This window comes from Sinocyclocheilus anshuiensis, unplaced genomic scaffold (assembly GCF_001515605.1).
Source record: "Sinocyclocheilus anshuiensis isolate Anshui unplaced genomic scaffold, SAMN03320099.WGS_v1.1 scaffold355, whole genome shotgun sequence".
NCBI classification, from domain to species: Eukaryota; Metazoa; Chordata; class Actinopteri; order Cypriniformes; family Cyprinidae; genus Sinocyclocheilus; species Sinocyclocheilus anshuiensis.
Window position 1 is genome coordinate 2,609,773 of NW_015549571.1, and position 18,625 is coordinate 2,628,397.

The following is an 18,625-nucleotide window of genomic DNA, read 5'->3' on the forward strand; positions in this document are numbered from 1 at the left end:
AATTTTATTTTGTTTTTTTACTTTCCATTGATGTATGGTTTGTTAGGATAGGATAATATTTGCCCAAGATACAACTACTTGAAAATATGGAATCTGAGGGTGCAAAAAAATTAAAATAAAATAAAAATAGAAAAAAATCACCTTTAATAAAGTTGTTGAAATGAAGTTCGTAGCTATTCATATTACCAGGGACGTGCACAGACATTTTGAGGGGCAGGGGCTCAAGTGGGGAAAAAAGGGCGTTTCTCAGATTTTTTTCTAAACAAAACTTTAAATATATCAGGGTTGTGTGATATTGTCAAAAATGATCTCGCAATAATTTCTGGTATTTTATCGATAATGGTAATTAGATGATATTTTGCTGAGTGTATTATTGTGCACAACAGTGATAGAAATTAATATTTTGAACCGAATCATTTAAACGGTTGATTAATTTAGGAACAAAACAGTGTCATGTTGCTCAGAGACGCAAATTGGAATTATATTTGTTGGCGAAATAGAGCAAAAACAGTCAATATTGTGTCTAAAATGTAAGTGTCTTAATATTAAATTCTTGTTTATTGAACTGCTGTATAAAATCAATGTCACATTTGTAATCATGCTGTGTTTTGGTGGAATAAACGTCAGTCTGATTAACTATATGAAATTATATAAATATATACATTTCTGCCCCCATATCTTGAATTTTGTGATCATTCTAAATGCATTTTAATAAACTGAATCATGCAGTGAAAGAATGCGCACTGGTCTAACCTACTAGACTTCCTATTGCCTTAGCTAAACTTTAGCTAACTTGCATGGTAGCTCATGAGTCATGGATGTTAGCAAGACAAATTAATTATTTGCCATTTGGATAATTAGCTGTGAATTCGAGGCACATGTAGATTTAAGTCTTTCGTTTATCACCACTCACCTCCACACCAAGACAAACACAACTGGAAAGGGAGGGAGGGCTTCACTTCTGCGGCTCTCTGCCTGTCAGTGATGTGATGTGCAGCTGATCAATGTGTGCTACACTGCTGTGTTGCGCGGAGACGCAGAGGGAGAAAGGCATCGGAACTCGACTGTGTCTCAACATTTCCTGACCCGACCAGATATTTAGATTTTTTATTTGTTTGACAGGGAAAGCTGTGCGCAAACAGAAACACCCGTGCAACTTATGACTGGTTTTGTGTTCCAGGGTCACATATAGGGTGCTTTCACACTAGCACTTTCACACTAGCACATAAAAATGTGTGTGTGTGTGTTTCACTCACTTTCCTGACGAGCGTGACTGATGCACTGCAATCAGAAAACGGTCTCATTTCTGTTCGCCTTCAGCGTTCTTTAGAGCATTTGCAGTACATTCGTAAGACAGACGTAAGTGCCGTTATGCACTGAAGCTTTGTAAACAAAACGAATGGTTCAAAAACGTAAATATGTAAAAGTGCAGAGAGCAATGTTATGTGCCGCCTTTTCCTGCGCCGTCGTTACTAAGCAACGGGGTAAATTCACATGCATAAAAAAAATAAATAAAATCACGTGCGCCACAAAAGAAAAAAAAACTATTAAATAAGTAAATACACATCCTCAAAACATATGTAAACATACACACAAGCAACTCGCATGCACAAAATGATATGTTTCACGCGTAAAACAATGCACAGATGTACAACTGTGCACTAAAAGGTTTGAATGTTTAAAATTTACTGTTTATTACTGAATCTGAATTTGCAACCCAAAATTCGTGTGAACTACCTTGGATTTGTGTTTTTTTCTTCTTCTTCCTCCCGTGATTTTTTTTTTTTGTTTTTTTTGTGAACATGAATATGTAAACTCTACATTCTCAGCCATCTATTAGCGTTTGAAACTTTACAGAGGAACACACATATCATCCTTCATTTACAGGTTAATATTGTTTTAATTAGTGGTCGGCCGATATATATTTTCAAATATCGGCATTGGCCGATACGTTTTTCTGTTTGGCCGATGCGTTCGAGCTGGGACTTTTATTTTGACGGCGCTGAGAACGGCCGCGCCTGACCACACAGTGCTCACATTCTCCCTCTTGTTCGCTCACTGTCGTTAACAGTTCTGTGTAATAGGGAGAGAAGTCTGTCTAATAAACAGATAGAACTGTTAAACAAATGAATTAAAATGTATACAAAGTATTATATTATTAGTAATAGAAAGGCAAACATTATAATACTTTCTTGTTTAGCGTCAGCATTCAACAAACCTTGCAGACTTATTCGAATCCAGTTGTGAGATCTTGTGAAGTGTGCATGTGACCTGCATGATCGCGTGTTCTCTGCGTGAAACTCGTGATTTAAAATGATGCTTCGCTTTATGCATTTGCCCACTGTCATATTAATGTAATTTTCACTGTGTGCTGTATGTAAAATGAGTGTTACCTTGGCTTTATTTGACAAAATATGATTCCAAATGCACACAAACTTCCCACAATACTGAGTGCCCTGTTGGTTACAGTGTTTACTTCCTTTTTAATTATATTTTTATTAAATATTTATTTATTTGTGAAAAATACTTTGTCATCTAAACTATAACTATGTTTATTTTACACATTTATTTTTAAATCCATTTTCAAATGATTTCAAATTTCTTGAATATTAATTCAAATAAATAAAATTATATCAGCCATCAGCCACCCTGCTTTCCAAGATATCGGCATCGGCTGTCAAAAAACACATATCGGTCGACCACTAGTTTTAATAGCGCCATCCTCACATGGCATGTCACAGACAACCCACGATCTGTTCACCGAATCATTCATAGAAAAGCTTGCCTGAAATCACAAATTCAGGTTAATCTGAATTTCTGTGAAGAACTACTTATCATACTGTAAAAACCTTATTTTGTTGTTGTTGTTTACAGGTAACCTAGAAATGTGCCTAATGTTGTACCTCATTTAACTGATTTAAATTATACAGTATATGATGCACATTTTAGCCTAAATAAACTGCTAAAATACTGGCAAATACGTAGACTCATTGTTTGAACAGTATTTATTAAAAGTGACTTAAGTCAATTGGTCCCAGAGATTAAAAGAAAACTAAAATATGTGGTAGCTATAAAGAATACAGTACTTTTTATGAATTAATGTTTTACTAAATTAAGAGTCAGTTCAGATGGCTGTGTCAGAAAGTCTCTTCCGGGTGTAGTGCCGAAATTTGCACCCTGCCAGATTAGGGGGAGGGGTTAGGATTAGGGGTGGGGTTGGGCCGATAGACGATGTTGAGCCGTCATCGGGATCTGTCCCCACAACACCCTCATACCCCCTGCAATCCGCCGCATCCCAATTCCGTGTTCGGAAAGGAAATTAAGTGTACTACAGAACCCCTAAAGGGAATAAATAGCCTACGAGATGGGAGGATAAAAAAAAATATTTCAATACTTTCTCTCGCAATTATATTGTTGGGTAATTATACTGTATTTAAATTGCGGTCATCAGGGAGCCGCTACTAATATGCAGGGCATTTAAACCGCTTTCGAAGGCGCACTCTCATTTTACTTTCACTTTAAAGATTCGGGATCACACGGACTCTATACAACGTAATGTGTAATGAATAATGGGTACTCTACCTCAATGTGCCTTATATAATTTAATGGATGTTACTGCTGGTCTGGAATAAATGGCACTGTTATTGAAGTCACACTGTATGTGCATTATTCTTTAACTGGAGTCAACCCATGTTTGCCTGCTATGATACCAGACATTGAGTAAATGTTGGGAGGTGCTACCTAACAGGCTGTGTTAATTGTTTTGAGCGCACTGACCTTTGTGTGGAAATAATTTAGAATAACAGTAATCTGGTGAGGAAGTTATAAATACAGTGAAAAAGATTCAGATGTTCTTCAGCTCATTGGCTCTGTGATGGGCTCTGGGTTCTGGGTTATCCATGTGTTTCTTTTCTTGTAATATAATATTGTGTCCTTCACTATCATGCATGAATGTGTTTGCATCCATGCTGTTTGTTTGTATTTTCCATTAAACATATCTCAACATTTTGTGTCCCTGTCCACTTATTTTGTCTGTGAAGGATACTGATGCTTTTCTGGAAGGATGCAGCCCGCAGCAGAATCCCTTCACAAAGAATAATCAAAATCCTACTAAATGCAGAGTGTAAATTTAGCCCTGCTCTGAGATCATAAAGATCTTCATAGATACAAACTGTACGCTTTGAGCTTTGCTCACCTGTTCTGCAACCAGTGATAAGGAGTTTCATAAATGATGAAACCAATGGGCAGAATATACCACATTGTGCTAGCAAAACCATAGCCTGAATTATGGATATGCAGAGATGACTCAGATGAGCTAGTGGCCCTTGAGTGCATACACTGTAAACCCAATTAGGATAACTCATTTCATTTGAGGAAACTGATTGCCTCAATCCATTTAAGTTTAGAAACCAATAGTAATGAGAACTTTTAAAAGCAAAAATTACGTGACGTCACACAGACAGGCATCTGAGATCGGCTCGATTTGAGAAAGGGGAAGACATTTAACCAGATTTAAAAAAAAAAAAAAACACTGGGTGGATTTTTATCATTATAGGGTGGTTGTGTACACACACTGCCAACACACATTTCAGTTCAAACAACTTGTAAAAGTGCATGTAGCATCCTATGACCCCTTTAAAATACCAATTTAGAGGCTTAATTGCGGCTTACTGTCACTGGATATTTGTTGTACATTATTTCATATTACAGAATGACTACAAACCATTTAAATCTATTCTTATACCACAATTGCTGTTTTAGACAGTCTGTGCTGTCCCAGCCCCTAAAACAGCTGGTCATGCTGAAAAATTATCAGGCCCTAACTGACATAACAATGGAGACAACCGAGCAGAGCAGTATTTTGTGTTGTATTGTGTGTTTGTTTGTGTCATTTCTCAAGTGAAAGTGGCTTGGTAATTGTGTCTTTAGGGATTTGCCATGACTAGGCTGAATGGTGATAAATTATTTGAGGGTGTGGAGTGGCGCATAACCCCATGTGAACCCTGTTTGGTGAGGAAAAATATCTTCGAAGGATCTGTCATACACAGAAAGAGAGAAAGATAAATAATTGGCTCAGCAGTGCAGCTGATGTTGTTCTGTTGTATAAATGATTTGTTCTGTACAGAGTTCAGGGACGGGCTCATGGGGTTTTAAAGTCATAAATGTTGCGATTAGCCCACCTGCATTGAACACGTCTGAACACTCAGTAATCCGTCAAAAAGCAACAGCCTTTTATGATCTATATCAGGCAAAAAATTACAATAATGAACACACTTAAAAATATACACACAAGACAGTAGTGAGGTGAAAATAATTTTTCACCTTAAAAAACAACATTGTGTCTTATATTTGTAGTAGGGGGATGATCGTCAAACAAAAAAAATGCCTTATGGACAGATGAATCAAAAAAGTGGATTTTTTGTATTTTTGAATATCAAGGTTGAGCATGCATAGTGGTGATGTTTTAGGCATGTTTTGCTGCAACACTACTTGGAAGCCTTCACTAAAGGAACTACGAATTCTGCTCAGCATCTAATTCTTTAGCACATCTGTCCTAATGAAAGTGGATTTTTATCATTATAGGGTGGTTGTGTACACACACTGCCAACACACATTTCAGTTCAAACAACTTGTAAAAGTGCATGTAGCATCCTATGACCCCTTTAAAATACCAATTTAGAGGCTTAATTGCGGCTTACTGTCACTGGATATTTGTTGTACATTATTTCATATTACAGAATGACTACAAACCATTTAAATCTATTCTTATACCACAATTGCTGTTTTAGACAGTCTGTGCTGTCCCAGCCCCTAAAACAGCTGGTCATGCTGAAAAATGATCAGGCCCTAACTGACATAACAATGGAGACAACCGAGCAGAGCAGTATTTTGTGTTGTATTGTGTGTTTGTTTGTGTCATTTCTCAAGTGAAAGTGGCTTGGTAATTGTGTCTTTAGGGATTTGCCATGACTAGGCTGAATGGTGATAAATTATTTGAGGGTGTGGAGTGGCGCATAACCCCATGTGAACCCTGTTTGGTGAGGAAAAATATCTTCGAAGGATCTGTCATACACAGAAAGAGAGAAAGATAAATAATTGGCTCAGCAGTGCAGCTGATGTTGTTCTGTTGTATAAATGATTTGTTCTGTACAGAGTTCAGGGACGGGCTCATGGGGTTTTAAAGTCATAAATGTTGCGATTAGCCCACCTGCATTGAACACGTCTGAACACTCAGTAATCCGTCAAAAAGCAACAGCCTTTTATGATCTATATCAGGCAAAAAATTACAATAATGAACACACTTAAAAATATACACACAAGACAGTAGTGAGGTGAAAATAATTTTTCACCTTAAAAAACAACATTGTGTCTTATATTTGTAGTAGGGGGATGATCGTCAAACAAAAAAAATGCCTTATGGACAGATGAATCAAAAAAGTGGATTTTTTGTATTTTTGAATATCAAGGTTGAGCATGCATAGTGGTGATGTTTTAGGCATGTTTTGCTGCAACACTACTTGGAAGCCTTCACTAAAGGAACTACGAATTCTGCTCAGCATCTAATTCTTTAGCACATCTGTCCTAATGAAAGTCTGGACTTAAATCCTTCTGAAATGCTATTGCAGGACTTGAAATGAAATTGTATATACATTGTTGTGATTAATTGTGGCTGGAACAATAATGTAGCTGTAAAAATAGTTGCCTGCTGAAATTGAAATGTATATACATCTTCATCATGACTAGATAGACACAGTGAGTTTGTCTTTACTATACACGTTAGATGTGATTCACCTCATAGTAACAATCCTCTCAGATAGTCCATCCTTTGAGTGAGAGTGTAAAGTTACAGGTCGGCCGATCTGGTTTCGTGGTTAAAATTAACCTTTTCGACATGTTTCCGTGTTGTTGTTGCTCAGCAATGGCATGGACGTGATTGTGTCTAGGGGTTTGGCAAAAGGAGAGTGGGACTATGGGCGGTGCTCGGGTGGTGACTGAAGGCGGTGACTGTGTAGTTCTGATGTCAACTTTTTACGGAAGTCACAACGGTTCGTGAAAAATCACAGCTACTTTATGCAGGCTGTGTGTATTTTACTGTGGACTGACTGTTTTGAAAATTATATAGTAGTTAAATAGCCCCTAGACCTCAGTTATCGTGAAAAAAGCCAGGGAATTTCAGTTTTGACAATATGGGACCTTTAATTTCTGATTTGCCTCGATACATACGATAACCAAGGTAATAAAATATACGCAGATTCATGTTCATTTGTTTCAGATAAAACTGAAAGTGTTTTTAGCGCCACTAACTGGACATTTCACTTTAAAAGTGTCGTGAAATTTGCAAGAAGTAACACCTCAGTTATCGTGAAAAAAGCCAGGGAATTTTTGACAATATGGGACCTTTAATTTCTGATTTGCCTAGATACATACGATAACCAAGGTAATAAAATATACGCAGATTCATGTTCATTTGTTTCAGATAAAACTGAAAGTGTTTTTAGCGCCACTAACTGGACATTTCACTTTAAAAGTGTCGTGAAATTTGCAAGAAGTAACGTAATATGTCACAGGTACATTTAAAAAAAAAAAACATTTCTTGGATTGTCCATTTCAGTTAAGGTTTTGTTTATATAGATATTTGTCCATGGTAATAGTTAGCTCACTAGGTTTGTAGACACAACCAGTATAATAGCTCAAATATATGCACATTTACACACTTTAACATTTGCCAGACATTTCCTGCTTTTGGGTTTCTCACCTGATAGCATGGATTTGTAATAGTGATTACACATAACCCATGATGTTTTCATGGTCTCTGAAAAAATATCTGACCCATCTGTGTCAGATATAAAAGTCTAAAATCAGGCTTATAACAAATTGATATTAATTTATGTGGCATTCTGGGTCAAAGATTGCTTGATGACTATCACATACATGTATGTATTGTCCCCTGGTCAAAGTAGAACTGTAGCTTTTGTGTTTGGGTCTTCAGTACTATTGATTGATTGTGTCTGAATGCCTCTAAGGAGCAATTTAATCGATTGCAGATAAACACATGGGCTCATGAACATTTTGTTGGTTGGAGTGGCTCCTTGTGAGGTGATCCTCTGGGAAAGACAGTTGCTATTTATGTCCCATTGTTATGCTATGCCTGTCAGAGCCCTGGAAAAGCCTTCGTCAAAGGAAAAGAGAAAAGGAATGCTCTTTTCACCCCTTTTCTCCGACCTCACTTGATCTACAACCTCATTTATTCTGTGTCTTTCTCTACCTATCCCAGTGACACTTCACATACAAATCTCTTCTCTCTTCTCTCTTCTTCAGCTTTACTTAAATGGAAAACCACTCCAATAAAAAAAGTGTTGGGTTTGAAGGTGCAGGAATCAATAGACTCTCTGAGATAGTAACAAGGGATTCTTTAGATGTTGCTTCCTAATGTTAGTAATTTTCACAAAGAATTCCTTAACCTTGTTGGCAGTAATTGCAGTGTTAGTTTATATAGTTTCTGTCCTGCTGTGCTAAATAGAACATGGGAGTGAATTTGTATCATGATGGTGTCATATAACAGAAATATGAAAGACATCCTGCTCTGTTGAAGTACAGTATGGGTCTGTATATTGCCGAAGGAAGTTTTTGATGAGACGCATTAGGCAGAATCGCATTTTGCTCATCTCTTGAGGGCAGCACAGTAGATTACATAAAGACAAATCTAGATTCGTCATAGCAGATGAATCTACAGAGCATACACTATTGAAGGCAATGTAAACTGCAGTTCACAACCTGTTTTACTTCAGTAATGTGTTGTATTTCAGAGTGAAACAGTCTAAACAATGGGAAGGCAATGTAGGATGGAAGTTGATTTAATTCAAGTAAGAATGGATTAGACTTTTAAAAAGTCAAAATAGTCCAAATGTCATATATAAAACTAATATTTTATCCTGTAATATAACATTGCTGGAACAATGTATTGATATATAGACATGAGACAGGTTAGGACGTGGCCCATAGAAATGAAACAAAAGCCATGTGTAGAGGCAAAGATCATGGTAAACGGACACGACCCAGACCATGTGTCAATACAAAAGTCGGAAGAACGAAAAAAAAAAAACATCTTGTTCTCTTAGGTTTGTGTGTGTGTGTGTGTCTGTGTGTGCTACAGTGTAAGGATAGTAAAACCTGAATTTTTTTGTTAATAGAGCAAAACTAAACAAAGTAACGGCACATGTCTTCAGATTATAAGCACGATTTTGTTTTTTAAAATGTAATCCTCCAGAATACAATTATTTCTTTCTCCTGTGATATCACTTAGTTATTATACCAATGAAGCGGACTTAAACTGAATTTCAATCACATATGCAATTGTCATTCAGGAATTTAAGAAGGTATATGCAATATGTGTGTGTGTATTTGATAATGTGTTCCACTGAGCCTGGTCACCGTTTAATATTTATTACTTTATTGCTCCACTGTCATCCTTTTGCTCTTTCTTTCTCTCTCTTTCCTTTATTTTCAGCCTTACCCCATCATCCCATGCAATCTTCCTTCTCATTTTTTTAGATTTATTCTCCGACAGAGCATGCTGGGAGATTCTGGAGGGTCCTCTTGCTCTTCTGGCTGTATAAGAATGAGGTTTTATAGCCTTGAGACAGAACTGTAGTCTTAAAACAAGAGTGAGGAGAACCTCTTGCTAAGAAATTCAGTTTCACTGTGGCATCCATTACTGTTGTTGCCGTAGAAACAAATTACTCAAGAAAACATGCAAGATTTGGAGAGTTAGAATATTTAGGTTGTCTGTCTGTAATTTAAGTTTATGTACATGACCATAACATTTTTGGTCACACCTTCTTATTCTTCATTATTACTACTATCATTAGTATATTACTAATGCAAGTGGATGTATGGGGAAAAATATCAAACACGTATTCTGTAACCCTTAAAAACAGTACTGAAGGCAACCCAAGCTCATTTAAAATACATGACTCTTGCTGCATTTCTGAAAAACCTGAAATACGCTGCTCCATGCATGTGGGTAAATTTTTGCAAAAATATATTGCAACGTTTGTAGCATGAAAGTGAAATGTCCAGTGACTTTTTGTGAATTTTTTTGTTGTTGTGCCAAGTGCAATACTGAGCACGTTTACTACGTCAGAAAATCTATTATTTTCTATATTTCTATCATCTGTGGTAAAAAAAAAGAAAAAATCGTGAGGTCATATTGTGCAAGAAACTCTGATGGTGTTTTACTGCCTCTAGTGTCCATTTCAACTGGAAACTGCAGTGAAACGTGTGTATAGGTACATTTTTGCAGTTTTATAGGAATGTAGCCAGAGTCATGTATTTCCAGTGAGTGAGTTAATTGAAGGAGTTCACGGCTGCTTTTCCTGATGTATAAAAAATAAATAAATAAATAAATAAAGGGAAACTTAAATCAAAGTGTGTCACAATCATGACTTTGTGGTCTTCACATAAAAGTTTTAATTTTTTTTTTTGTGATTTTAAGCTTTTTTCTCCCTTGGTCTAGAAACAAAAATAAGCTATTTCTAAGTGTATTATATAAACATCTGCATCATGGATGAGGAAACTAGTTTTTACTGTACTTTGACCAGGGACTCACTCATGCTGAAATAGCTCTGTGTCTATCAGTAATAAGCCACTTCCAAATCAGTGTCCAAAATTTCAGAAGGAGGCTACAACTATATCAACCATGGACACTATAGTGACTCTGAACAATTGGTCAGTTTCATTGCCAACCAACTCCAGGGACATCTGCATGGTTACATAATGATGTTTAAGAGATGCCCATTGAATAGCATGTGTCTGATCAGAAAAATAGTGAATGATGTACAGTTTTAAAGATCACAAGTAAACCGTTTTTGATTCGATTAGAAGACAGCAAGAATGCATGGCTTTATTTACTTTAAACACACATACACATACATATTTGCAAACAAACAAACAAAGTGCAATCTCATCTATCATTTTATGACCCCACATTCTTTAAAGTGGCAAAAGTGCCTAAATAAATATAAATCATGAATGAATATGTAATACTGAAATCGAAACAGCATTATTGTGTAACATCATTGCTTTGGTGCGGTATTCTGTAAATGAATTTGCTCTTTTTCTTATTTACAACACTTCTCGTGAAACCTCTGGGACTGAGGACAGGCTCATGCAGGGTTGCCAGGTTTGAGAAACATAACCAGCCCAATTGCAATTCAAAACTCGCCCATTCAAAAAAAGCCCATTCGTGTTTTTTTCCCATGGTTTTCCCTTTGGCGGGTGTCCTCCTCTGTCAAAATAGCATTCCAGCAGGGTGAGGGAGAGATCGCTTTAACCCGCGGACTAAAAAACAACCCGTGGCAACCCTGGTAAACCCACGGACTTGGCAACCCTGGGCTCATGACCTCATTCGCATGTGTGCATGTGCTATACGGTGAATTGGAACAGAGTGTGAAAACACTGAAAATGTAAAGACCATTCATCCATTCATCTTCATTTTCACACTTTTCATCCTGGGGAGCTTTTACATTTTGACTTGGGGGAAATTCATATATTATTGATGGTTAAGCCATATATGTGTTACTCACAATCAAATAGTTTTAGTGGAAGGATGAATCAAGTGCAGAGAGAAGAATCAGCCTGAGTCTCAGTCCTTGCGTATGTTTGCAGAGGAAATGCTGAGTGTTTGCTAGCATTCATGCTGGGTCACTGCCTGAGAAGTACAGTATACTCTCTGAGATTTTAATTTTCTCACCCTTATACTGTCCAAATCCCAAAAGACTGAAGTCTCACCTCACATTATCAGGGGAACTCCTCTGCTTTTAGTCTACAGGTGTGAAGGACTGGATTTGTGTGTGTCAGCTCCACTCACCTTCATTTCTAGCTGTTTAAAATATGTTACAAACACTTTCCAGTCACTGCCTCTCTTTGAACCCTGAGTAATGTAAGTTCTTCCTCCCTGGTTATTTCTGCTTTAGTGACTCTGTATACACAGAGTTTAGGGGTTCTTCTCAAAAAGACAGGATTAAAGAAAGAGACAAATAAAGAAAAAAAATGTTTAAAGAACTTACATACAGTATTGCATCGCAAAATCTATTTTTGACAGTTAACACTGAACCAGTGAACAGCTTCAGTAAACAGTAAATACTGCCCTCTTTGAGTTGGCTGACCATATCAGTCATTTTGACATTGACGAGATGGACTGCCGAGGTAACTCAGATGAGAAAGTTTCATAGTTTATTAATGATATCAGGCAAGGGTGCCCTCTGCTGATTGATTTTACTGTTCAATTTATTTGCTTAGCACCTAAAGACACTATACTTTCTTTATTTAGCCTCACTTGGTGTTTATTCAAATCAGCACATGGGAAGTCTCCTTTATCAGTTATAGTTACTTTGATAAAGTACAATTTTCCTTCAAAGAACTGACATTGATATTTCCATGCTACGTACTGTGTTGTTTATTGAGTTTAACTCTCAGGTGGTTTAGAAATGAAATCATATTGAGCATATTTGAATGGTCAGAGGAGAACTCAAGGCACAGGGCTTCAGATGACTTGGTTGCTTTTCTTTCTGCTGTCATCCACAGAGCTGACATGGTTGTTCATTAAATTATACTACTGTATGCTTGATGCACTGAGGAGTTTCCCCACAATATACCCTACACCACTGCAATGCAGCCCTGCGTCCAGCTGAACACAATCACACACATGTTTTATGGGATGATACTGGCATCCCATAAAACATCTGGAGTGCGTGTGTTTTTACAACCAACACTCTTCATGACTTGGGGAAATAGTGGTGACTGATTGTGTTATAACCCTCAGACTGCTGTGCTGCTGATTTCAGATCAATCGTCTTTTGTTTATTAATGACATTAACATATGCGTACGAGAGAACAGCTTTGGATGCAAGAGCTGTGCATGTACACATAGCAAGATTGGGTTTTCATAGAAACACAGCATTGTAGTTTTGATTGCATAAAACCTATTGCTTATGTTTGACATTATTAGCGGTGTTTGCAACTATTGCTGTTACTATTATTTTTACATAGGTTAGGCAAGTTGATATTCTGATCATATTTTTTCCAAGCACAATTTACCAATTCCAAACCACATCAGTCTTAACAACTACTATTAATTGCATTTAATCATTTATAAGTGATATATAATTGTCCATGAAGGCTGGAAGTGAAAAACTCCTTATATTCAGGTGTGCACAATTATTAGGCATGTTTTCTTTTACAGATAAAATGAGCCAAAAAAGAGATTTAACTCAGACTGAAAGTCAAAAATTAAATGCCCATGAGAAGGATGCAATACTAATGCAATCCTAGAATTTGCTAAGTTAAGGCATGACCATTGGACAGCGAAATGCTCACTGGGTCAGCACGGTCAGAAAAAAAAAAGAAAAAAAAAAAACGGTAGAGAAGAAGAGACAAATGTTAACTGTAAAATAATTAAGAATTAAGGTGAAGAATTAGGTATGAAACCATCAGGAACCATTTAGTCTCCAGCGCCACCAATTTCCAAAACTGCAACCTACCTGGAGTCTCCAGAAGTGCAATGTGTCAGGTTCTCAGGGACTTTGCCATACTCCTAGTTGAGTGAGCTCTGACCCTCAAAGTTGAAAGGAGGTCAGAGGACTCATAAGCAAGGGAGATACAGTAACCTCAATCCACCTGCTTGATGTCTGCTTGGTTGCCGGAAAGCCTTTCTTAGGTGGACCAAAGCATCTGATTTCCTTCACAGGGCAGCTCTGTGGACATAAGCATCCAGTGCTCTGACTGGACACATTAAATTAAGCTTTTCCTTTTCTGAACTTCTAAAAGGGGGAGGACCTGCAACACGATGGGCCTTGGAGCATTAGTGGGCACCTTTGGCACGTAACCAGGCCTCAGGTACAGAAAGAGATGATCACCATCTCTCTTGAGAGATGAAATGGCTAAGGGAAACACTGTTTTAAGTGTTAAACATTTTCAGGAACCTCCTCTATAGGTTCAAAAGGAGTTCTACACAGTCTTTCTAGGACAACGGCCAAATCCCAGGCCAGGATTCTAATATGAGTTGCAGGCTTCAGCCTCAAAGCACCACGGAAGAAATGTGTCACCAACGGGTTCCTCCCTAAAGACTTATCACCTAAAGGGGCGTGGTAAGAAGCTATGGCTGCCACATACACCTTTAAGGTAGAGGGAATCAACTCTGTGGAGAACCCCTCCTGCAGCAACTCTAGGACTGAACCAACCTGGCAGTTAACTGGGTCCAGCTGATTGCAACTGAGCCAAGAAATGAACGGGGCCTACTTCAAAGAGTTTCCTTGTGGTGGGACCTCTGGAGTGGAGTATGGTCTCAGCAACCTCAATTGAGAGACTGGAATCTATAAAGTGGAACCACTCAGAGGCCACACCCAGAGTTTCCAGAACCAGAACAGGGCAACTAGCAGCAAACGAGCCCCATCCCGGCTGACTCTCTCCAGAACTCCCGGAAGCAGAGCAATCGGGGGAAAGGTGTACAGATGCAGCCTCTGCCACATCTGCACCATAGCGTCTAGTCCCAGAGTAGCTGAATGTGTGAGGGGAGAACCAGAGTGGACAATGTGAGGTCTGTCGAGACGCAAACAAGTCCACCTGAGCTTGGCTGAACACCCTCCAAATCTGGAGGTGGTGGAGCCTCCATTCCCTGGGCTTTGGCCCCTTCCTCAACAAGATGTCTGCACCCTGGTTGAGGTACCCAGGAATGTAGACTGCATGCCCTCAGGGAGAGCCGCTTTCCCTGGGCCCACAGGAGGATCTGGTGTGCCGGTTTGCAAAGCAGGCATGACCCCAGACCCCCCTGACGACAAGGAGCTCCCAACACAGGACCCTGGGACAAGAACCAAGGTTCCTCCACATGACTAAGGCACGAAAGGATCGTTGCATGTCCTTGATCATGTAAAATGGGTTGCCCCTCGGGTCCTGAGCCACCACTGCAAAGGTCTCATGTACAGCAGGCCAAAAGCTTTTACATTGGACGCTGCTGACATCAGGCCTAACAGTCTTTGAAACTGTTTCATAGTGAGTGACTGGTCTAGCTTGAATCGAATCGATACAAGCAGGAGACAGACGTCAATGCATTGTTGTCGAATCCGATACCACACCAAGATCTCCTGAGGACATGCTAATGTCACAGTGCTTCAGGACGTGTTCATGCAGAGGTATATTTGGGATATTGGGGTTTGTGTGTGTGTGTGTATTATACTGTATAAATGGCATATTGTATTGTAATATAACTAAACTTCCCCTTCAAGGGAACTTGTGCTGTGTCTGAGTTAGTCTTATGAACTGGCAAATTAACAGAACATACAGCACAGAGCACTTTTCCGTAATCCTCATTTGAAATATTTCTAATGTTTAAAAAAGTGCTATGAAAGGATTTTTGATGAGCTCAGGTTTGTCTACTCAGGAAGTCATTTTGTGGTTGAAAATCAGAAGACTACAATACTTAGCCCATAAGTCAGCTGGCTGAAGGCAGCCTGGGCCGTGCTGATAACATGGGCTTTTTGCTTCTGTTCTTGTGAGAGTTTTATTGATTCTCTTCCTCTGTATTACTCTTTGTATTGTGGATATTTGCTTTTCATCACCAACATTGTACATTTTTTATTGAGGCTGGATATAAGCCAGCTCAAACTAGATTCTGTTCACTGGAATGACACAAATATTGATCTCATTTTCATGTGACCATTGGTCAAATCAGTATATATCAGTAATATAACAAATGAAATAAATCTCTTCTTTCAGTTTTACTTATTTTTACACTGCCAAACAAGACCATAGATAATACACAAGACAACAAATCCTCTTTGCAAACCTTCCATGTATGAGACGTTTTCATGGTTTTGTTAGTAAATTTAAGTTGCATGCATTGTATTTTAATTTCACGTGAATATATGCATAAAGCACTAAAGCTAATATTGCATGTAAATTGTGTCAAGATATGACAATTAATCTCTCAAAGAAAATCTCGTCACCACTTTCATAAGGTCCAGAGAGAGAGAACAAAATTTAGCAAATCTGATTTTCTTAATCTGTTTCTATTTGTTCTGGCTTGATAAGATAAAGATGGTGCCTGAATGTTTAAACATTGTGAAACAATAAAATGTGGGGCTAGCAAGATTTACATTCATGGCTTGTTGTGACCCACAGGAGGAGATTTCGTAATTTTTTTTTTTCCCCTCTATAAGAGGAAAGCGACAATACTGTTGCACCATTGATATATAAATCATAGAAAAGTCTTTGGAAATTGAATAGTATTCAATACATTTTAAACTGTACAGTATATTAAACATCTTCAAAATATCTACTAATTAAAATTGTATTTAATATCTTCCATATATCTTCTAATTGGGGCAGCATGGTGGCTCATTGGGTAGCACTGTTTCCTCACAGCAAGTGATTCTAAGCAGTTTGGAGAATGGATGGATGGATGGACATTTTTTAATTGGCTATGAATGTGCTATCAGTGTGGACAAACTTCTCTATGTCACTGGATCGAAAAACAGCCACTGGACTAGAGTGTTGTCATTGCAATATTGTAATGTCAGAACTCTAGACCAAGCACAAATCTATCATGATCTGTTTGTAACTCAAACTCTGTCTGAGCACTGGTGTAGAAGAAAACATATGTCTTGAAGATGTTATCTTAAAAATGGTCTAGTAATTTCACAGTGCATGGTTTTTTGTTTTCTTGTTCCGTTGTTAACTTTGTATGGCAGTTTCATAGCCATCAAATTGGATGTGGAAGCTCTCTTAACTTGTGATTGTTTGACTGATACTTTTCTAATTTTGTAGGAAAAACAACATCATTTGGATGAAAAAACAAATCACAATTCAGTATGCAAATAGATGTAAGAAATCATCTTATTTTGATAAGCAAATTATTACAAAATGTATTATGAGTTATGAGCTGGTCATATACAACCACTGAAGTTTAGTGTATGGAAAAAAGGATGCAACAGCACAAACAGAATAGTGATTTATATTATGCACTTTCTGTAGCATTTATTTTATTTAGGTCAGAATGTTAAAGATTAAGGTTAGGGATAAACCGATTACTGTATCTTCAGCCTAGGGTCAAGTATATAATGTTTAATTTGATTGGTTCAGACTGAATTCATGTTTAATACTTAGGGCTAGGAGTTTAGAAGAAAAGAAAAAAAATCTTAGCCAGAATGTTTGAGAACATCATTACTGTGTTGCACTGTACTAATAAAGAATTATGATGAAGTATGATAATAATAATAAATGATAGTAATAAAGAAGTATGGTACTCTTCAGAGTGCAGCAATGCTTTTCCCAATTGCATTAGCTTGATTAATCTTTGACCGCTTAATTTTGTTCCTTTTCATGTATTTTCTCCGATAGGCATGACTTGTCAAGCGCGGACGTCGTACACAGAGGATGAGGTGCTGTGGGGCCACAGATTCTTCCCGGTCATCTCTCTGGAGGAGGGCTTCTTTAAAGTGGATTATTCTCAGTTCCACGCCACATTTGAGGTTCCCACACCTCCCTACAGTGCGAAAGAGCAGGACGAGGCCTTACTCATGTCCTCTCCACTCATGGCCCCATCTCTGTGCAACAGCGGAGAGAAGAACAGCTCCCTGGACTGCCTGGAACTGCTTGAGGATCAGGAGAGCACGACCAAATTACCAGCCAAGGTGCAGAAGATGACAGGTAGAGACGGGCTGCCCAGGAAGCTCCTGAGAATGAGCTCCACCACATCAGAAATGACATACAGCCTTGGCGAACTGCCCATGAAGCTCCAACGCATCAGTTCTGTGCCTGGGGTCTCGGAGGAAAAGCAGGTTTCCAAGACAACTAAGATTGCCACAGAGGCCATCAGCAAATCGGTTGCGGACTTGCCACCGAAACTGCAAATACTGGCTGGGGGAGGAGGCCGCATGGATGGACATCTGCCCCCCAAACTCCGAAAGATGAACTCTGATTGTTTCACATAGAAGAACTTGTGTTTTTCAGCTGCTGTCAAAAGGGCCCTCATATAATTTGAGATGTTAAGCTTGTATATATATAGAGAGAGAGATAAACCATATATGCAGTACCAATGAAGTAGGTTAGCGTAGTTCAAAATGTCTGTTCCTGTGGTGGCTTCATATGCAGTGAACAGACTCTTTCTGGTTGTTGTTACTACAAGCACAATCTGGTATGGATGACAACCTCAAGTGCATGTTAAAATAGCTCTCTCCCTCTAATGGCATGACAAGCTGTACATATTTATTTGCCAAGGAAATGTTAGCAAATATTAATTTCTCCAAGCCATATGGCGATGTAGCGGACAGTTCCTCCTACGTGGCTAATTAGGAGTTATTCAAGTCACACAGTTGCGTTGTTTGCCATAATACCTGTTTACTTAGCTTATGTTACAATGCATGTTTAACTTAACAAAGGTGATAAATAGATGTTCAGACTTACGTACACTAATTCCTTGTTTCAGTGTTCATACATGCTTTATTTGGATTTTTCCCATGCATGGTTGCTAATGCCATGTAATTATTAGGCCAGTAATGCCAATAATCCTCGTACAGCATAAAAACGTAATTAGTTAAGTCATTATTTAGAATAGTAAAACTATTGAACA

The 18,625-nt window shown here is 38.2% G+C and overlaps 1 protein-coding gene across 1 annotated transcript in view; it reads left to right on the forward strand.

Moving 5' to 3' along the window:
• The window catches only part of LOC107657376 (G protein-activated inward rectifier potassium channel 1-like), a 28,215-nt gene extending 10,112 nt beyond the window's left edge, over positions 1-18,103 (forward strand). Inside the window, exon 4 of the mRNA XM_016445423.1 lies at positions 17,395-18,103. Coding sequence (XP_016300909.1) covers positions 17,395-17,987 — 593 coding nt within the window. The 3' untranslated portion in view covers positions 17,988-18,103. The remainder of the gene's footprint in view (positions 1-17,394) is intronic.
• Positions 18,104-18,625: the final 522 nt, after the last annotated feature.